At 40.9% G+C, this 20704-nt stretch overlaps 1 protein-coding gene across 1 annotated transcript in view; it reads right to left on the reverse strand.

Annotated features, from left to right (window-relative positions):
- Window positions 1-2332: 2332 nt before the first annotated feature.
- The window catches only part of arhgef2 (rho/rac guanine nucleotide exchange factor (GEF) 2), a 33966-nt gene continuing 15594 nt past the window's right edge, over window positions 2333-20704 (reverse strand). The window contains exons 7-22 of the mRNA XM_062029815.1: window positions 19921-20064; window positions 19607-19857; window positions 18105-18230; window positions 17860-17977; window positions 17537-17785; window positions 17396-17472; window positions 14781-14953; window positions 14575-14642; window positions 14302-14505; window positions 14156-14233; window positions 14036-14091; window positions 6046-6087; window positions 5936-5986; window positions 5581-5865; window positions 5319-5466; window positions 2333-2883 (exon numbers count right to left, since the gene is read on the reverse strand). Coding sequence (XP_061885799.1) covers window positions 2834-2883; window positions 5319-5466; window positions 5581-5865; window positions 5936-5986; window positions 6046-6087; window positions 14036-14091; window positions 14156-14233; window positions 14302-14505; window positions 14575-14642; window positions 14781-14953; window positions 17396-17472; window positions 17537-17785; window positions 17860-17977; window positions 18105-18230; window positions 19607-19857; window positions 19921-20064 — 2120 coding nt within the window. The 3' untranslated portion in view covers window positions 2333-2833. The remainder of the gene's footprint in view (window positions 2884-5318; window positions 5467-5580; window positions 5866-5935; window positions 5987-6045; window positions 6088-14035; window positions 14092-14155; window positions 14234-14301; window positions 14506-14574; window positions 14643-14780; window positions 14954-17395; window positions 17473-17536; window positions 17786-17859; window positions 17978-18104; window positions 18231-19606; window positions 19858-19920; window positions 20065-20704) is intronic.

The raw sequence follows: 20704 nt of genomic DNA on the forward strand, positions 1-20704 counted from the left end.
ATGCTCTTAATTTGTAGGGTCTCGTGCGCTAGGAAGTGACGTCACAGATGGCATGTTTTGGTCATTGAAATTCCTTTTTATAGATGCACATTTGAAAAAGGAAAAACGACGAGTTTATTTAAATTTTATTTGAAAATAAATAAGAAAATTGAAACACAAAACGTTATGTTGATGTCAAAAAGCGGTAACTACATCTAGAAACGGTTTTGTATTTCATACAACAAACATTTAAATCCCTGGTAAATGGAAATGAAAAAAGCAGACCTTATTATGACAACGGAAGCTTTATATTTCAGAGTAAAAGCGGGGATACTACGATACCCGTGTTCCAGGCTGACAATGTACTTGCAGCTTTTACTTTGAAACCAAAACGTCCGGTGTTTGCAAATGAAAAAAACATCTGTTTTTCCGTTTTCTGTTTTATTCGGGATTTATTTGTTTTTGTTATAAATCAAACCGTTTTTTAGATTTTGTTGTTGCTCATCAATACCAAAAAAAAACACTTAGTTTTTTCCCTTTACTTTCTTTTTTGCTTTTCGAAATTAAATTCCAATAAGCAAATCGGGTTGTTGTTTTTTTCCATTTCTATTGATGAAAAGAACATTCAATGACCACAACATACACTGACCGTGTTGTAAGTTATATTTTCAACTTGACTTTGTTTACAACTTATGAATTAAAAAATAATAAATGGTTCCTGGTTACAGCCTGCGACAGTAAACATAGCAAATGACCCTGAAAGTTACACCGTAGTGTTACTTACTTAATTTGTCACATTTTTACTTGCAAGGGATTGATTTTACAAAAAATAAGGACTTAACTGGCACTAAAACATCAAATGCAATGTCGAGAAACATTACAAATGTCATACAATTGCAATTGGCAACAAAATAGACAACAAAACAAACCACCCGACCCAGATTTTCCAACTGGGGAAAAAACTGCACTTCAACATGTTCCATATTTGCTAATAGAGATTGAGAGTCAATTTGAGTTTTGATATGTATGATAAATAAGTTAGTCACCTTGGATTGTTATTAAATATTATTACATTATAGTGCTTAATTTGGCCACAGTTAATGTGAACTTTTCCGCTATTCAACATTGTTATTGTCAAATGCTAACAATTTTGTTTATGGACAATTTTATACTTTTGATTGTATATAACAGGGGTGTCCAACAAGGGCCGCATACTAAAAAAGTCTAAATACTGAGGGGCCATTTTGGTATATTTTTTATTTTTAATACAATTGCTAAAACATATATATACATGTATATATTTAAAGACACACTTTGTGTCAGCTTTGTAAAATAGTTCACTAAGTATATTACTCTAAATGATTCAAACAGTTCAGCTTTTTTCCCTTACATTTCGATTGTTTGCTCTTTTTTTTAAATATTTTACTGTTGTTCCCCCCTTAAGAATAGAATAATGATGATGATAATAATAATGTGATTGTGTAACTACATAACCTATTGTGTCAAAAAGTCTGTTTAAAACATTCATGTTCACTTACACAACAAACAGTGTTTATTATTGTTGTTGTGATTTTTCAAATTCATTCGTGAGTTAGTATTATTTTTTTAATTAACTATTTTTATTTTATCTTTATTTCAAGAGCTTCTAATATTTCAGATCAGGCGTGTCCAAAAACTTCCACCACTTTTTCCGCATACTGAAAAGTCAATGTCGACTGGGGCCATTTTGATCATTTTTGAAAAATGCTAAAAACAAATGTGACATATATTTAAATACAAACTTTTGTGTTATAGGTATAATAATATTAGGAGTGCACAAAAAATATATAGCTTGACTAAACAGTCAAGTATGAGGGGGCCATTTTGATTATTTTTTTCAAAAATGCTAAAAACAGATATTTATATCTAAAGACAAAACTTTGTTATAGATGACTAATATTATAATTAGCTTAAAAATGTCAGCATTTTTATGTTTTTGTTATTGTATATATCATTTTGTGGGTTACTTGTTTGGGGAGAAAAAAAATAACATTTTAAATGTGTTTAATTGTATTTCTGGACTGTATATGTCAAAAAACAAATAGACAATTGTTTAAAAGAAAAGTCAGCATTTTCTCATTACATTCCAATTTTTTAAAAACTTTTTTCTTACATTTTTAAGATTTTTTTTTTTAGATAGATATTTGAAAATACACAAGGTTTTAAATTTCAGCAGACACGTTCGGTATATATTTGCACAACGTATCGGACCGGTATCACTGATACCAGCCTGACTCCTCCCTGGTATCGCAAGTCACCGTGTCAAAGACACGCGTGTCCCTTTAAGGCGTGAAAAGTAGTTCGACGCAGCATGCAGCAGTTCGGTGAACTTTTATCAAGACTTAAAAAACATGTACACATTTCTCCTGAGAACAAAACAAACAAAAAAAAGGTTCCAGCTTGATGAAGACGACACTTAAAAGAGACATTTTGCCTTCAAGTGGCGTCATGTGACTCGTCCATGCGGTTCTTGAAGAGGACGTGAACCGTCTTCTGTGTCCTCGTTAGCGTTACTTTCTTTCCGCTATTCTATGAAATTATCAGCACCAACGAGGCCGTTGCCACCGTTTCGTGGACTTCATGCACGAAATGTACTTCCTACAAACCACACTGACTAAATAAATAAGTAGTGTCCGCGTTGTGGGTCATGTAGTCACCTGTCCAAAATCCCTGTTTAGTGGCGTTTGGACCCAGTCGTTAGCTCCGCCCACTCCGGTGACACACTTCCTGTTTGAAGTCGCAGACCCCTTTTTTTTCCGAAGCAGGAAATGACATCAGGACAGCGGTGACATCACGGTGACGTCACAGTGAGACATTAACTGGGATCCGCTCCGCACTCGCTTTCTTCCGGAATGTCCTGCAGGTCTAAACGCAGACAATACGCATCGTTACCATATATAAAGGTGAACAAGTCATAATCGATTATATTATTATTATTATCATCAAGAGTTAGAACAGTTAGCATGCCAATATAAGACTGCACAATGAGCTAAAGTAAAGCTAACAAGCTAATGTTAGGATGTTAACAGTTAGCATATTTGACTAAAGTGTATACCTTCAAAATTTGTTAAAAAGCTTGCATGCTAATGTTAGCACAATATTTTGTTTCTGTACTTGACCGTTAGCATGCGTCAAGTCTAGGGCTGCAACAACTAATCGATTAAAATTATAAAAATGGTTGGCGATTAATTTCGTTGGATCTATGCGCATGCGCAGAGGCTTTTAAAAAGATATATATACATATATATTTTTTTATAAACCTTTATTTATAAACTGCAACATTTACAAACAGCTGAGAAACAATAATCAAAATAAGGATGGTGCCAGTTAGAGATGTCCGATAATAATGTAATAACGGAAATTATCGGTATCGTTTTTTTTATTATCGGTATCAGGTTTTTTTGTTTTTGTTTTTGTTTTTGATCAAATCAACATAAAAAACACAAGATACACTTACAATTAGTGCACCAACCCAAAAAACCTCCCTCCCCCATCCACACTCATTCACACAAAAGGGTTGTTTCTTTCTGTTATTAATATTCTGGTCTGCAAGGGATACAGTCCGTAAGCACACACGATTGTGCGTGCTGCTGGTCCACTAATAGTACTAACCTTTAACAGTTAATTTTACTCATTTTCATTAATTACTAGTTTCTATGTAACTGTTTTTATATTGTTTTACTTTCTTTTTTATTCAAGAAAATGTTTTTAATTTATTTATCTTATTTTATTTTTTTATTTTTTTTAAAAAGGACCTTATCTTCACCATACCTGGTTGTCCAAATTAGGCATATTAATGTGTTAATTCCACGACTGTATATATCGGTATCGGTAATTAAAGAGTTGGACAATACCGGAATACCGCATATCGGCAAAAAGCCATTATCGGACATCCCTAGTGCCAGTGTGCTGTTTTTTTTCCAATAAAATACTGGAAAGGATAGAAATGTAGTTTGTCTCTTTTATCCGATTATTAATAGATTAATCGAAGTAATAATCGACAGATTAATCGATTATCAAATTAGCTGTTAGTTGCAGCCCTAGTCAAGTCAAATATTTGACCCTGCAAAGTGGGCTGCAATAGCTAGCATGCTGTCAGCTAGCATATTAACAGTTAGCATATTTGCCTCTAAAGTGTATACTTTTAAAATGTGCTAAAAAGCTTGCATGCTAATGTTAGCAAAGTATTTTGTTACTTGACTTGACCGTTAGCATGCGTCACGTCAAATATTTGACCGTGTATAGTGAGCTAGAATAGCTAGCATGTTAACAGTTAGCATATATTTTAAAATGTGCTAAAAAGCTTGCATGCTAATGTTAGCAAAATATTTTGTTACTTGACTTGACAGTTAGCATGCGTCAAGTCAAATATTTTACCCTGCAAAGTGAGCTGCAATAGCTAGCATGCTATCAGCTAGCATGTTAACAGTTAGCATATTTGACTCTAAAGTGTATACCTTTTAAATGTTTTATAATAAATATTATATTAAATACATTTAATAAAATAAATATTACATGTTATTATGAATGTTACTACATTACATATATACTTACAGCTTGGATATAAAACCTTGTCTGAGGTTTTTTTTAGAGCGCTTTATAGGCGAAATAGAGCATCTGCTATTGACTCCATTGTTAGCTGACTCTTGCTAGTGTTTAGTTACGGTTTGAAATGCATGAAAAATAAAAACGTGTGTGCTTGTCTTACATTAAGGATGGGGGGGGGGGGGGAGTGCAGTCCCCCTAAACATGCATCAAGTAACAAAATACTTTGCTAACGTTAGCATGCTAGCATTTGGCTAATTAGCAAGGAATTGGTGGCGAAATGTGTAAGTAGTAACACTTTTACGTTACGGGAAGCCAGGAATTTTTGTAAGTTGGAAACTTGTTAGGTTTGAATGTCCAGAATAGAAAAAGGTGAGAATAATAATGATAATATCAAACGTGGTATTTCTATGAAATACCGTATTTTCCGCACTTTAAGGCGCACCAAATTATAAGGCGCACCTTCATTGAATGGCCTATTTTAAAACTTTGTTCATATATAAGGTGCACCGCATTATAAGGCGCATAGAATAGACGCTACAGTAGAGGCTGGGGTTACGTTATGCATCCCGTAGTTGCGAGACCTGTTGTGGCTCAATATTGGTCCATATATAAGGCGCACCGGATTATAAGGCGCACTGTCAGCTTTTGAGAAAATTGGAGGTTTTTAGGTGCGCCTTATAGTGCAGAAAATACGGTAGTTTTATATATTATTTATATATTATATTTCTATTTCTATGTGGTCGTCAGCTGACCTCTGGGACTGTCAGCGCGAGGAGAGATCTTCACCACATCTTCCCCGTCTGCTTCCTGAAGGCCGTCTAATTGGTCGACCGGGTCATGAGTGGCCAATGGGGCGAGGGGGTGTGGCTCCTGCTCTCTGCTACCCCGCCTCCTCCTCAGCTGCGCAATTAAGACATTTTCAAATTACGTCATTGGGGTGCACATGGTAAGTGTACCTATTCAAGCGGCCCTTGGCTCACAAAGATCCCGCCATGAAACATTTGGTCCGCACACCTGTTCCCCTTTGATGACGTCACAGCCGTTGCTCCTCCTCCTGTTGCCCGGCTCCGCCTCCTCCTTCGGGGGTGCTTCCTCTTTGAGACGCAGCCGCGTCACTTCCTCCTGTAGAAGCTCCACCTGCTGCCTCAAGCGCGCCACTTCGCCGCCGCCGTCCAGCCCCGTGTCCCGCGACACGGAGCGACAGAGACGGGGTCCGGTGGTCGGGCCGGCGGTCGGGCCCGCAGCCGGGCTCGCCCGGACGAACAGCTCCAGCGTGGAGTCCTGACGGATCACCGCCGCCTGGCGGGCGGAGTCGACAAGTCAGATGAAAGGAGCCCGCTGTGACGGGACGGCGTTCTTACGGTCTTACCTGCAGGGCGTGGAGTTGCGTGCTCAGACTGACCAGACGCTGACACACTTCCTGTGGAAACACAGCGTTAGCTCGGGCTGTCCCGTTGCACTCGCATCGCAGCTTTTTACCTCTTTTAGCGTCCTCTCCTGAACCTGGTTTCCGTTTGAGTCCTGCAAAAACACAAAATGTTGGCTGTCGTAAAACACACGGCGCATGTACAAATAATTACACAAAAACAATAATGTTGACCATCCATTGTAAACATGTTCATCGCTTTTTGTGCACCTCACTTTTCGTATGATCGGCTAATATTTTGCCACGGTTTTTGTACTTTGTCTGGTTATCCTACAACAAGGGTGTCCAAAGTGCGGCCCGAGGCCACAGAACTTTGTCGGCAGGCCAAGCCCGCAAAATAATGTCGGAAACAAAAACTGCAAAAGTGTGAAAATGCAAAAAATCTGAATGTAGTGACAAAAAGCCGACATTTTCAAACAATTAATTAATAATATATTTAGTCACCTATAACACAAAGTGTCGGCTAATATTTTGCCACGGTTTTCGTACTTTGTCTGGTTATCTTACAACGAGGGTGTCCAAAGTGCGGCCCGGGGGCCACAAAACTTTGTCGGCAGGCCGAGCCCGCAAAATATTGTCGGAAACAAAAACCGCAAAAGTGAAAATGCAAAAAATCAGAATGTAGTGAGAAAAAGCCGACATTTTCAAACAATTAATTAAAATAATATATTTAGTCACCTATAACACAAAGTGTCGGCTAAGATTTTGCCACGGTTTTCGTACTTTGTCTGGTTATCTTACAACGAGGGTGTCCAAAGTGCGGCCCGGGGGCCACAAAACTTTGTCGGCAGGCCGAGCCCGCAAAATATTGTCGGAAACAAAAACCGCAAAAGTGAAAATGCAAAAAATCAGAATGTAGTGAGAAAAAGCCGACATTTTCAAACAATTAATTAAAATAATATATTTAGTCACCTATAACACAAAGTGTCGGCTAAGATTTTGCCACGGTTTTCGTACTTTGTCTGGTTATCCTACAACAGGGGTGTCCAAAGTGCAGCCCAGGAGCCACAGAACTTTGTTGGCAGGCTGAGCCCGCAAAATATTGTTGGAAACAAAAAATGCAAAAAATCAGAATGTAGTGAGAAAAAGCCGACATTTTCAAACGATTAATTAAAATAATATATTTAGTAACCTATAACACAAAGTGTCGGCTAATATTTTGCCACGGTTTTCGTACTTTGTCTGGTTATCCTACAACGAGGGTGTCCAAAGTGCGGCCCGGGGGCCACAAAACTTTGTCGGCAGGCCGAGCCCGCAAAATATTGTCGGAAACAAAAACCGCAAAAGTGAAAATGCAAAAAATCAGAATGTAGTGAGAAAAAGCAGACATTTTCAAACAATTAATTAAAATAATATATTTAGTCACCTACAACACAAAGTGTCGGCTAATATTTTGCCACGGTTTTCGTACTTTGTCTGGTTATCCTACAACGAGGGTGTCCAAAGTGCGGCCCGGGGGCCACAAAACTTTGTCGGCAGGCCGAGCCCGCAAAATATTGTCGGAAACAAAAACCGCAAAAGTGAAAATGCAAAAAATCAGAATGTAGTGAGAAAAAGCCGACATTTTCAAACAATTAATTAAAATAATATATTTTGTCACCTATAACACAAAGTGTCGGCTAAGATTTTGCCACGGTTTTCGTACTTTGTCTGGTTATCTTACAACGAGGGTGTCCAAAGTGCGGCCCGGGGGCCACAAAACTTTGTCGGCAGGCCGAGCCCGCAAAATATTGTCGGAAACAAAAACCGCAAAAGTGAAAATGCAAAAAATCAGAATGTAGTGAGAAAAAGCCGACATTTTCAAACAATTAATTAAAATAATATATTTAGTCACCTATAACACAAAGTGTCGGCTAAGATTTTGCCACGGTTTTCGTACTTTGTCTGGTTATCTTACAACGAGGGTGTCCAAAGTGCGGCCCGGGGGCCACAAAACTTTGTTGGCAGGCTGAGCCCGCAAAATATTGTCGGAAACAAAAACCGCAAAAGTGAAAATGCAAAAAATCAGAATGTAGTGATAAAAGCCAACATTTTCAAAAGATTAATTAATAATAATATATTTAGTCACCTATAACACAAAGTGTCTGCTAAGATTTTGCCACGGTTTTCGTACTTTGTCTGGTTATCCTACAACAAGGGTGTCCAAAGTGCGGCCGGGGGGCCACAAAACTTTGTTGGCAGGCCGAGCCCGCAAAATATTGTCGGAAACAAGAAATGCAAAAAATCAGAATGTAGTAAGAAAAAGCCGACATTTTCAAACGATTAATTAAAATAATATATTTAGTAACCTATAACACAAAGTGTCGGCTAATATTTTGCCACGGTTTTCGTACTTTGTCTGGCTATCTTACAACGAGGGTGTCCAAAGTGCGGCCCGGGGGCCACAAAACTTTGTCGGCAGGCCGAGCCCGCAAAATATTGTCGGAAACAAAAACCGTAAAAGTGAAAATGCAAAAAATCAGAATGTAGTGAGAAAAAGCCGACATTTTCAAACAATTAATTAAAATAATATATTTAGTCACCTATAACACAAAGTGTCGGCTAAGATTTTGCCACGGTTTTCGTACTTTGTCTGGTTATCCTACAACAGGGGTGTCCAAAGTGCAGCCCGGGAGCCACAAAACTTTGTTGGCAGGCTGAGCCCGCAAAATATTGTTGGAAACAAAAAATGCAAAAAATCAGAATGTAGTGAGAAAAAGCTGACATTTTCAAACGATTAATTAAAATAATATATTTAGTCACCTATAACACAAAGTGTCGGCTAATATTTTGCCACGGTTTTCGTACTCCGTCTGGTTATCCTACAACACGGGTGTCCAAAGTGCGGCCCGGGGGCCACAAAACTTTGTCGGCAGGCCGAGCCCGCAAAATATTGTCGGAAACAAAAACCGCAAAAGTGAAAATGCAAAAAATCAGAATGTAGTGATAAAAGCCAACATTTTCAAAAGATTAATTAATAATAATATATTTAGTCACCTATAACACAAAGTGTCTGCTAAGATTTTGCCACGGTTTTCGTACTTTGTCTGGTTATCCTACAACAAGGGTGTCCAAAGTGCGGCCGGGGGGCCACAAAACTTTGTCGGCAGGCCGAGCCCGCAAAATATTGTCGGAAACAAAAACCGCAAAAGTGAAAATGCAAAAAATCAGAATGTAGTGATAAAAGCCAACATTTTCAAAAGATTAATTAATAATAATATATTTAGTCACCTATAACACAAAGTGTCTGCTAAGATTTTGCCACGGTTTTCGTACTTTGTCTGGTTATCCTACAACAGGGGTGTCCAAAGTGCAGCCCAGGAGCCACAGAACTTTGTTGGCAGGCTGAGCCCGCAAAATATTGTTGGAAACAAAAAATGCAAAAAATCAGAATGTAGTGAGAAAAAGCCGACATTTTCAAACGATTAATTAAAATAATATATTTAGTAACCTATAACACAAAGTGTCGGCTAATATTTTGCCACGGTTTTCGTACTTTGTCTGGTTATCCTACAACAAGGGTGTCCAAAGTGCGGGCCGGGGGCCACAAAACTTTGTCGGCAGGCCGAGCCCGCAAAATATTGTTGGAAACAAAAACTTCAAAAGTGAAAATGCAAAAAATCTGAATGTAGTGAGAAAAGCCAACATTTTCAAAAGATTAATTAATAATAATATATTTAGTCACCTATAACACAAAGTGTCGGCTAAGATTTTGCCACGGTTTTCGTACTTTGTCTGGTTATCCTACAACAGGCGTGTCCAAAGTGCAGCCCGGGAGCCACAGAACTTTGTTGGCAGGCTGAGCCCGCAAAATATTGTTGGAAACAAAAAATGCAAAAAATCAGTATGTAGTGAGAAAAAGACGACATTTTCAAACGATTAATTAAAATAATATATTTAGTCACCTATAACACAAAGTGTCGGCTAATATTTTGCCACGGTTTTCGTACTCTGTCTGGTTATCCTACAACACGGGTGTCCAAAGTGCGGCCTGGGGGCCACAAAACTTTGTCGGCAGGCCGAGCCCGCAAAATATTGTCGGAAACAAAAACCGCAAAAGTGAAAATGCAAAAAATCAGAATGTAGTGAGAAAAAGTAGACATTTTCAAACAATTAATTAATAAAAATATATTTAGTCACCTATAACACAAAGTGCCGGCTAAGATTTTGCCACGGTTTTCGTACTCTGTCTGGTTATCCTACAACAGGGGTGTGCAAAGTGCGGCCCAGGGGCCACAAAATTTTTTGAATAAATAAAAAAAAAAAAATACAACAACAACAATAAACACTGTTAAATGTGTAACTGAACGTGAATATTTTGGTACGGGCAGAATTTATGATACAGTAGATTATGCAGTTACACAATCGTAATTAGTATGATATAAATTAATATATTATTTTTAAGGTATTACTTTAGATATGTTTACATTGTATATATGTTTATTATTAAATTAGTATATATCTATACATACGTTTTAAAACAGGCTGTAATATGTTTATAAAATACGTATTTTATTTTAAAGTAAATGTTTTATTTTTGATATATTCTATTTATATTATCTTTAATGTACTGCTTTTTACAGTATATTTTTATGTTTAGAATAATGTATATAATATATATTTTTAATTATTCTATTAATAATACACTAATTCCATTGTATCTGTATTTTTACTAATTTATTTGTATTCTATTAATAATACACTAATTCCATTGTATCTGTATTATTACTGATTTATTTGTGTGTTTTTTTTATAACTATTGAATGTGTTACAGTACTTTAGTATTTGTTAGTAATCTGTTCAACAAAGGCATACAGAAAATTGGAAGTCATTTTGTATGATAAATTGAGTAAATCCAATTATGTGTTTCAATTTGTGTTATTACTAATGGGGAATAAACAACAATAAAAATGTAAGCAAGAAATCAGAATGTAATGAGAAAAAGCTGAAATGCTCTAACTAATAATTATTAATAATATACATAGTCACCTATAACAGTGTTTCCTAACCAGAGGGCCGGGGCCCATTTTTGGGCTGCGAGCGCCCTCTTAAGGGCCGCCAAAAAATATGTGTTTCTCAGCTGTGGTCCGTATGGGCCGCAGCGGTACTCAGTTGTAATACACTTTTCCACCACTCGTGGCAGTAATGACATTATCAAACAAACAGAAAAAGACTGGGGCTAAAGTCATAGAGAAGTTTTAGCGCAAAAATTATGACGGAAGTGGTGAAGCTGTATTTTGATTTGCACTTTAAATGCATGGACAGTTTGATATAATAAAATATATATAAACGTAAATATATAACATAAAAATATACTGTATATATACAGTACAATGTGTGAATGCTAGAAGGCATTCATACAAAAAGCATTACAATTTATAATGTATTTTATAAACATATTACATCCTAAAACATATTTTCAACATATGTATAATATATAATTAAAATTAACCATGAACTTTTAAAAATAATAATACAAAATAAATGAATAATAAACATAATAAAAACAATAATATAAAATAAATGAATAATAATAAACATAATAAAAACAATAATAAACATATATACATAATAAACATTTCAAAAGTAATACATTAAAAAATAATATATTCATTTACATAATTGAAAGATTATGCAAATAAAATGGATACAAAAATATTAAGTTTAATTTAAAATAAATATGCATTTTTAAACATATTACATCTTTAAAAAATAATTAAAATTAATCGTGAACTGTTTAAAAAATAATAAACATTATGTACAATATAAACATATCAGAAGTAATAGATACAAAATAATATATTCATGTATATCAATAAAAGATAATATGAATAAAATATATCAATATAATGTTTAATTTAAAATAAAATATGAATTTTTTAAACATATAACATCCTAAGAAAATGTTTAAAAGCTTATTTATAATATCATCATCAGCATCGCAGTCTCGGAAGACCATTGATTTCCTGTGCCTCGGAGTCAGGTCTTGTCGCATCGTCTCCTGCGGCTGTGTAGGCCAATTCGTGAGAGACCTTCCCGGCCGCAGATGTCACATATCCAGACCGGTTCCATAGATGTTGCCGGTGTCGCAGAGCCCTGTTTCTTTTTCTTTGCCCTCTTAGCCTCATGGTGTTGGGCCAGGGTGGTTTCTGACTTGAGCAGCCCGCTGCGGAGTGCCTGCTGTCACTGAAGGCGGTCCTGGGCTGCATCTTCCCAGCTGTTGGGGCTGATGTCAAAAGACTTGAGGTCTTGTTTGCAGACGTCCTTGTAACGCAGCTGGGGACGGCCAATCTGCCTCTTGCCAGTTGTGAGTTCAGCATAGAGGATGTCCTTTGGGATTCGCCCATCGTCCATCCGCCGGACATGGCCCAGCCAGCGGAGATGTCGCTGCCTCAGTAGGGAGCACATGCTGGGAAGCTGTGCTCTTTCCAGGACTGATTGGTTTGTGATCCTGTCCCTCCAGGTGATGCCCAGTAGACGCCTAAGGCAGCGAGGATGGAAGATGTTTAGCCGCCGCTCTTGGTGGGAGTACAGGGTCCAGGTTTCACTACCGTACAGTAGAGTGCTGGTGACACAAGCTCTATACACCTGCACCTTAGTGTGGATAGTGAGCTTGCGGTTTTCCCATACTCTCGCTGTAAGCTTCCCAAAAGTTGAGGCAGCTTTTCCGATGCGGCCACTGAGTTCGGCATCGAGTGACAGGTTGTCGGTGATGGTGGAACCGAGGTAGGTGAAGGTGTTTACGACTTCCAGGGTGTAGTTGTTGATGGTGATAGAGGGGGGTGGTTCAGTTCCCTGTCCCATCGTCTTGGTTTTGCTCAGACTGATGGTCAGGCTGAAGTCCTGACAGGCTTTGGTGAACTGGTCCATTAGGGTTTGCAGGTGCTCCTGGGAGTGTGCTACCACTGCTGCGTCGTCAGCAAACAGCATGTCCCGGATGACGAGTGGCCTGACCTTTGTTTTGGCTTTCAGACGGGCATGGTTGAACAGTTTACCGTCTGTCCTTGTGTGAAGGTAGACTCCTTCAGTTGCTGTACCAAATGCTTGGCGCAGGAGGAGGGAAAAGAAGATCCCAAACAGGGTGGGCACCAGCACGCATCCCTGCTTGACACCACAGCAGATTTTGAAGGGGTCTGATGTGGACCCATCAAACTGGATGGTGCCATGCATGTCGGTGTGGAAGGACTGGAGGATGCAAAGGAGTTTGGGGGGACAGCCTATTCGTTCAACCAGCTGAAAGAGGCCACTCCTGCTCACAAGGTCGAAAGCTTTCGTAAGGTCAATAAATGCCATGTAGAGTGGTTTTCTCTGCTCTCTACACTTCTCCTGCAGCTGTCTCAGAGAGAAAATCATGTCAGTAGTAGACCTTCCTGCTCTGAACCCTGCCTGAGATTCTGGGTATATTTTCTCAGCGAGAACCTGGAGTCTATTCAGTGCAACTCTGGCAAAGAGTTTGCCGGTAGTGCTGAGTAGAGAGATACCACGGTAGTTGTTACAATCACTCCTGTCTCCCTTATTCTTGTACAGGGTTATGATGGTAGCATCCCTCATGTCCTGTGGGACAGCACCTTCACTCCAGCACAGACAGAGGAGCTTGTGAAGTTGGTCGAGGAGAGCAGGCTTTCCACACTTGAGGATTTCAGCTGCGATTCCGTCACTGCCAGGTGATTTACCGCATGCTAGGCTGTCAATCGCTTTGATTAGCTCCTCAGTTGTTGGTTCCATGTCCAGTTCTTCCATTACAGGTTGACACTCAACATGGCGGAGGGCTGCATCGGAGACAGTGTTGTCGCTGGCGTAGAGTTCGGAGTAGTGTTCTACCCGGCGGTCGAGTTGTTTAGACTTTATAATATATGATCATTAAAATTAATCATGAATTATATAAAAATATTAAACATACATACAATATAAACATATCAAAAGTAATACATCAAAAACAATATATAATTATATATATTATAGTTGTATAATATGTATGTGTGACGCCCTGCAATATATATTTTTTATGAAATATATTGGTATAAATATTTTGTGACTTATGTATAATATTCCAAGCAAACTTACCTTAGAAGAGTTGATGTTTAGGTCCACAGAACCGTTGAGTGACGAGGTTTCGCCGTCTGACACAAATGTTTGATTTATTGATGATACTTATGTTGTTTTTTCAAGATGGCGGCCACTCACTGCTTAGCTCCTGGTTGCCGTTAGCGACCGGCGCTTTGGTGATGCTGGACCCCGCCAACAGGTGGCTCAGTTTGTCCACTGAAGACAAAAAGCAAACAGTGAGACATAAAATCGTGATCTTCAAGGCGCGTGGGATAAACAAGCACCTTCGGAAATGGCGCCGGTGAGCAGCGGCTCGGAGGGAGGAGCGTGAGCGGCGTCCGTCCGAAACAGGTTCCGGTTGGAGGGACGCGAGGACGTGCCGCCGTCTCCTGCCCCGCTTCTTCCTGTCGCCTCCGCCAGCTCGGCGAACAGAGTGACCCGCTCCTGCAGGAGCTCCAGCACCTCACGGTCCTTCTGCAGGATGTCGGCTGGAGGACACGTGCGGGTCAAGGCGAGGACCAGGTGAGACCAAGTCAGACCAAGGAGGCGTGTCCTACCTTTCAGACGTCGCAGGAGAGCTTTGTCCTCGGTTTCGATCAGAGGGAAGTCTTCTCTGGACGGACAACTGCTCACACACAAGTAGCACACGTAGTATTACTACTCAGCATATAGTATTACTACTCAGCATGTAGTATTACTACTCAGCATGTAGTATTACTACTCAGCATGCAGTACTTGGAGGAGGTACTGAGATGGTCCACACCTGAGTGTGGCCTGCTGAATTCTGGTCATCCACGTGCGGCGGTCGTCTTTGGAGGAAGCGTGGAGCTCGTACATCTCCGGGGGGGTGGAGTCACTGATCAGGTACATCCCTCGCTCCTGATTGGCTATATCTCTGACGATCAGCTTGTTCAGAGACACCACAGGAGACTTGTCCTGAAACACACACGCACAGGTATTGAGGTCTCACACACATGCACACAGGTGGTGATGTCTCACACGCACACAGGTGGTGATGTTGCACACACACACAAACACAGGCGATTATATCTCATGCACACAGGTGATGTCTCACGTACACACACACACATGCAGACAGGCGATGATGTCTCACACACAGGTGACGATGTCACACACACGTAAGTGATGTCTCACAAATACAGGCGATGTCTCACGCACAAACACAGACATGTGTTGTCTCACATACACACACACAAACACAGGCGATGATGTCTCACACACAGGTGATGATGTCTCACGTACACACAAGTCCAGGCGATGATGTCTCACGCGCACACACACACACACACACACACACACACACACACACACACACACACACACACACACACACAGGTGATGTCTCTCAAACACAAGCGATGAGGTCTCACACACAGGTGATGTCTCACATACACAGACACATGCAGACAGGCGATGTCTCACACACGTACTGTAGGTGATGTCTCACGTACACACAAGCCCAGGCGATGATGTCTCATGCACACAGGTGATGTGACACACACACACACACACGCAGGTGATGTCTCACAAACACAAGCGATGAGGTCTCACACACAGGTGATGTCTCACATATACAGACACATGCGGACAGGCGATGTCTCACACACGTACTGTAGGTGATGTCTAACAAACATTGGGGATTATGTCTCACACACACAAACACAGGTGATGATGTCTCACACACACATGTGATGTCTCAAATACACAAACACAGGCGATGATGTCTCACACACAGGTGATGATGTCTCACGTACACACAAGCACAGGCGGTGATGTCTCACACACAGGTGATGATGTCTCACGTACCCACACAGGTGATGATGTCTCACGTACCCACAAGCACAGGCGATGATGTCTCACACACACACACACACACACACACACACACACACACACACACACACACACACACACACACACACACACACACACACACACACACACACAGGGGATGATGTCACACACACGCAGGTGATATCTCACAAACACAAGCGATGATGTCTCACACACAGGCGATGATGGCTCACGTAAACACACACAAACATAGGCGATGATGTCTCACACACACGCACACAGGTGATGTCACACACGCACACGCAGGTGATGTCTCACAAACAGGCGATGATGTCTCACACACACACACACACACACAGGTGATGTCTCACGCACATGCACACAGGTGATGATGTCACACACACACATGCAGGTGATGTCTCACGAACACAGGTGATGATGTCTCACACCCACACAGACACAGGTGATGTCTCATGTACACACAAGCACAGGTAATAATGTCACACACAAACACACACATGCAGGTGATGTCTCACAAATACAGGCGATGATGTCTCTCTCACACACACACAGGTGATGATGTCTCACGTAAACACACACAAACACAGGTGATGATGTCTCACGTACACACACGTAAACACAGGTAATGCCTCACACACACAAACACAGGTGATGTCTCTCACACAGGGGATGTCACACACACACACGCAGGTGATGTCTCACAAACACAGGCAATGATGTCTCACACACAGGTGATGTCTCACGTAAACAAACACAAACAAGTGATAATGTCTCTCTCACACACACACACACACAGCTGATGATGTCACACACACACACACGCAGGTGATGTCTCACGAACACAGGTGATGATGACTCACACCCACACAGACACAGGTGATGATGTCTCATGTACACACAAGCACAGGTGATGATGTCACACACAAACACACACACGCAGGTGATGTCTCACAAATACAGGCGATGATGTCTCTCACACACACACACAGGTGATGATGTCTCACATAAACACACACAAACACAGGTGATGATGTCTCACGTACACACACACGTAAACACAGGTAATGCCTCACACAAACACACAGGTGATGTCTCTCACACACACACACACACACACACACACTCACAGGTGATGATGTCTCACATACACAGGTGATGATGTCACATACACACACGCAGGTGACGTCTCACAGACACAGGCGGTGATGTCTCACACTCAGGTGATGTCTCACGTAAACACACACAAACACAAGTGATGATGTCACACACACACGTGATGTCTCACAAATACAGGCGATGATGTCTCTCACACACACACAGGTGATGATGTCTCACGTAAACACACACAAACACAGGTGATTATGTCTCACGTACACACACACGTAAACACAGGTAATGCCTCACACAAACACAGGTGATGTCTCTCACACACACAGGTGATGAGGTATTACACACACGCAGACAGGTGATAATGTCTCACACACACACACACACACATTGGACATGTCTTATGTTGTGGTGGACGCTCAGGTGTGAACTTACGAAGGACGCAAACGTGAACTTTTGGTCTTTGTCTTGAAGGAAAACCAAGATGTCCGACATCAACAGCACCCGAACATCTGGACACACCCACAGGTCAGGTCATGTGACTCGCCAAGCCTCGCCCACGTGCTCCTCCTCTACCTTTCATCCTGGAGCCCTGGACCTTCCAGAGCAGCATTCCATCATGGAGAAGCCTCCTTCGCTGCAGCTCTCCTCCTCGGAACACGCCTCCGCCCCGGACCTCGGCCTGAGACCGGTGGTCCAGGCGGGCTTGGATCTCCTGCAGCCTCCTGGTCCGGTCCAGCTCCAGAACCTCCCGATCCACCGAGCTGATGAGGTCCTTGAGGAGGAGCAGAGCTTGGCTCAGCGTTTGCGCCTCCTCTTGGTTGCCTGAGGGAGGCGACGTGGTCACATCAGTTCTTCAGCACTTCAGTTTGGACCTCCGAGGCCAACTCCTGGCGTACCTTTGGTGTTGTCCAGGAGCCTCTGAAGAAGAACGGGATATTTGGTGATCCTCTGGGTGACCAGCAGGATGCACTCCTGGACGCCATGGCGACGCAGCAGAGGACCCCGACAGGCACGCTGAGCAAGAAGGGGAATGTCAGTAGAGAACCTTCAAGAACCAGCACTGGACTTCTTAAGGAAATTCAGGTCTTCCTATGTCAACAACTCAAACCAGCAAACAACTTTTCACAAAGACCAGACTCACCCTGATGAACTGCTGCAGTCTTCTGTCCCGCAGCAGAACTTCTTTGTAGAGCTTCACCGCTTTGGGATGACGACTGCAGAACTCCGAATAAACCTTCTTCATGTCTGCTGCACACTGACCTGAGAACTACACAAAACTTTCTTTTAAACTACTTCCTGTGCACATACAAACACACAACTTTCTTCTGTCTCGCAAACTACTTCCTGTACACACAAACACACAACTTTCTTTTGTCTCGCAAACTACTTCCTGTACACACAACTTATTTTTGTCTCTCAAACTACTTCCTATACACACACAAACAGAAGTTTCTTTTGTCTTGTAAACTACTTCCTGTACACAAACACACAACTTTCTTTTGTCCCGCAAACTACTTCCTGTACACACACAAACACACAACTTTCTTTTGTCTTGTAAATTACTTCCTGTACACACACACAAACACACAACTTTGTTTTATCTTGTCAACTACTTCCTATACACACACAAACACACAAATGTATCTTGTCTTGTAAACTACCTGTACACCCAAACACTATTTTGTAAAGTACTTCCTGTACACACAAACACATACACATCTTTGTTTTGTAAACTACTTCCTGTACACACACAAACACACAAATGTATCTTGTCTCGTAAACTACTTCCTGTACACCCAAACACTATTTTGTAAACTACTTCCTGTACACACAAACACACCTTTGTTTTGTAAACTACTTTCTGTACACACAATGTTGTTTTACCTTGTGAAATACTTCCTGCACACACACAACTTTCTTTTGTATTGTAACCTACTTCCTGTAAACACACGCACACACCTTTGTTTTGTTTTGCAAACTACTTCCTGTACGTACAAACACACAACTTTCTTTTGTTTTGTAAACTACTTCCTGTACACACACACACAAAACGTTCTTTTGTCTTGTAAACTACTTCCTGTACACACAAACACACACACCTTTGTTTTGTAAAGTACTTCCTTTACACACACATTTTATTTTGTCTTGTAAACTACTTCATGTATACACAAACACACACACCTTGTTTAGTCAACTACTTCCTGTACACACACAAACACACACATTTATTTTGTCTTGTAAACTACTTCCTGTACACAAACAAACACACACATTTATTTTGTCTTGTAAACTACTTCCTGTACACACACACACAAACACACACACCTTTGTTTTGTCTTATCAACTACTTCCTGCACACACACAACTTTGTTTTATCTTGTACACACACACACCTTTGTTGTGTCTTATCAACTACTTCCTGTACACACATACACCTCCTTTGTTTTGTCTTAACTACTTCCTCTATACACACACACACACACACACACACACACACACACACACACACACACACACACACACACACACACACACCTAACCAAACATTTCACTCGATTACCTGACATGATCACCCTTGTTTGTGTGTTTTTGCGTGTGTGTGTGTGTGTGTGTGTGTGTGTGTGTGTGTGTGTGTGTCCTCACCTGTGCAAGCAGCAGCTCTCCTATGTTGGGCACGATGAAGTTGGTGGAGCTTCCCTCCACCTCGCCGCGCTTCCTCATGTCCAAAAGTTGCGCCAGGAAGGCGGAGTGGAGCTCCAGCAGCTGGTCCAGACAGGGGAAGATGGTGTGGACCACGCCCGCCTCCAGCATCACCTCCTCCAGCATCCCCCGCCTGTACACGCCCTCCATGATCCGTAACGTCCGCACGTGGTGAAACTCGGTCTGGATCAACTCTGCACACAAGCGATGATGTCATTCAAGATGAAGGTTGTGTTGAAAAGTGGTGTGCGTGTTACCGTAAATGACGTCCTGTTGCTTCATGACGTCTTTGTGGAGCGTCTGCAGGAACTTGGGTTCCACCACCAGACTCCAACTGTCAGCCTGGACACTGCGACCCTCCACCTGCAGCTGCTCCAGCAGGGGACTCCAAAACCACTCTCCTACAACAGACCATGGAACACCATGAGAAAACTATGGGAATACCTTTTGAAGACTATGAGAACACTATGAAAAGACCTTGTAAAGACCATGAAAAGACTGAGGACACAAAGAAAAGATTATGAGAAAACTATTAGAACACCATGAGAAGGCCTTTAGAAGACTATGAGAATACAATGATAGGATTATTTGAAGACTATGAGAACACAATGAAAAGATTATGAGAAGACATTTTGAAGACCATAATAACACAATGAGAACAGCCTTAGACGATTATGAGAAGACCTTTTGAAGACTATGAGAACACAATGAAAAGGTTATGAGAATACCATAAAAACACAATGAGAACAGCATGACAAGACTATGAGAAAACAATGGAAAGGTTATAGGAAGACCAAGAGAACACAATGGAAAGATTATAAGAAGACCATGAGAACACCATTAGAAGAAAATGAGAACACCATTCAGAAGACCATGACAAACCTATGAGAACACCATGAAAAGGCCTTTAGAATATTATAAGAACACCATAATAACATTGTGAGAAGACTATGAAATGATTATGAGAATACATTTTGAAGACCATAAAAACGCAATGAGAACAGCATGAGACGACTATTAGAGGATTATGAGAAGACCTTT

This window comes from Entelurus aequoreus, linkage group LG20 (assembly GCF_033978785.1).
Source record: "Entelurus aequoreus isolate RoL-2023_Sb linkage group LG20, RoL_Eaeq_v1.1, whole genome shotgun sequence".
NCBI lineage: Eukaryota > Metazoa > Chordata > Actinopteri > Syngnathiformes > Syngnathidae > Entelurus > Entelurus aequoreus.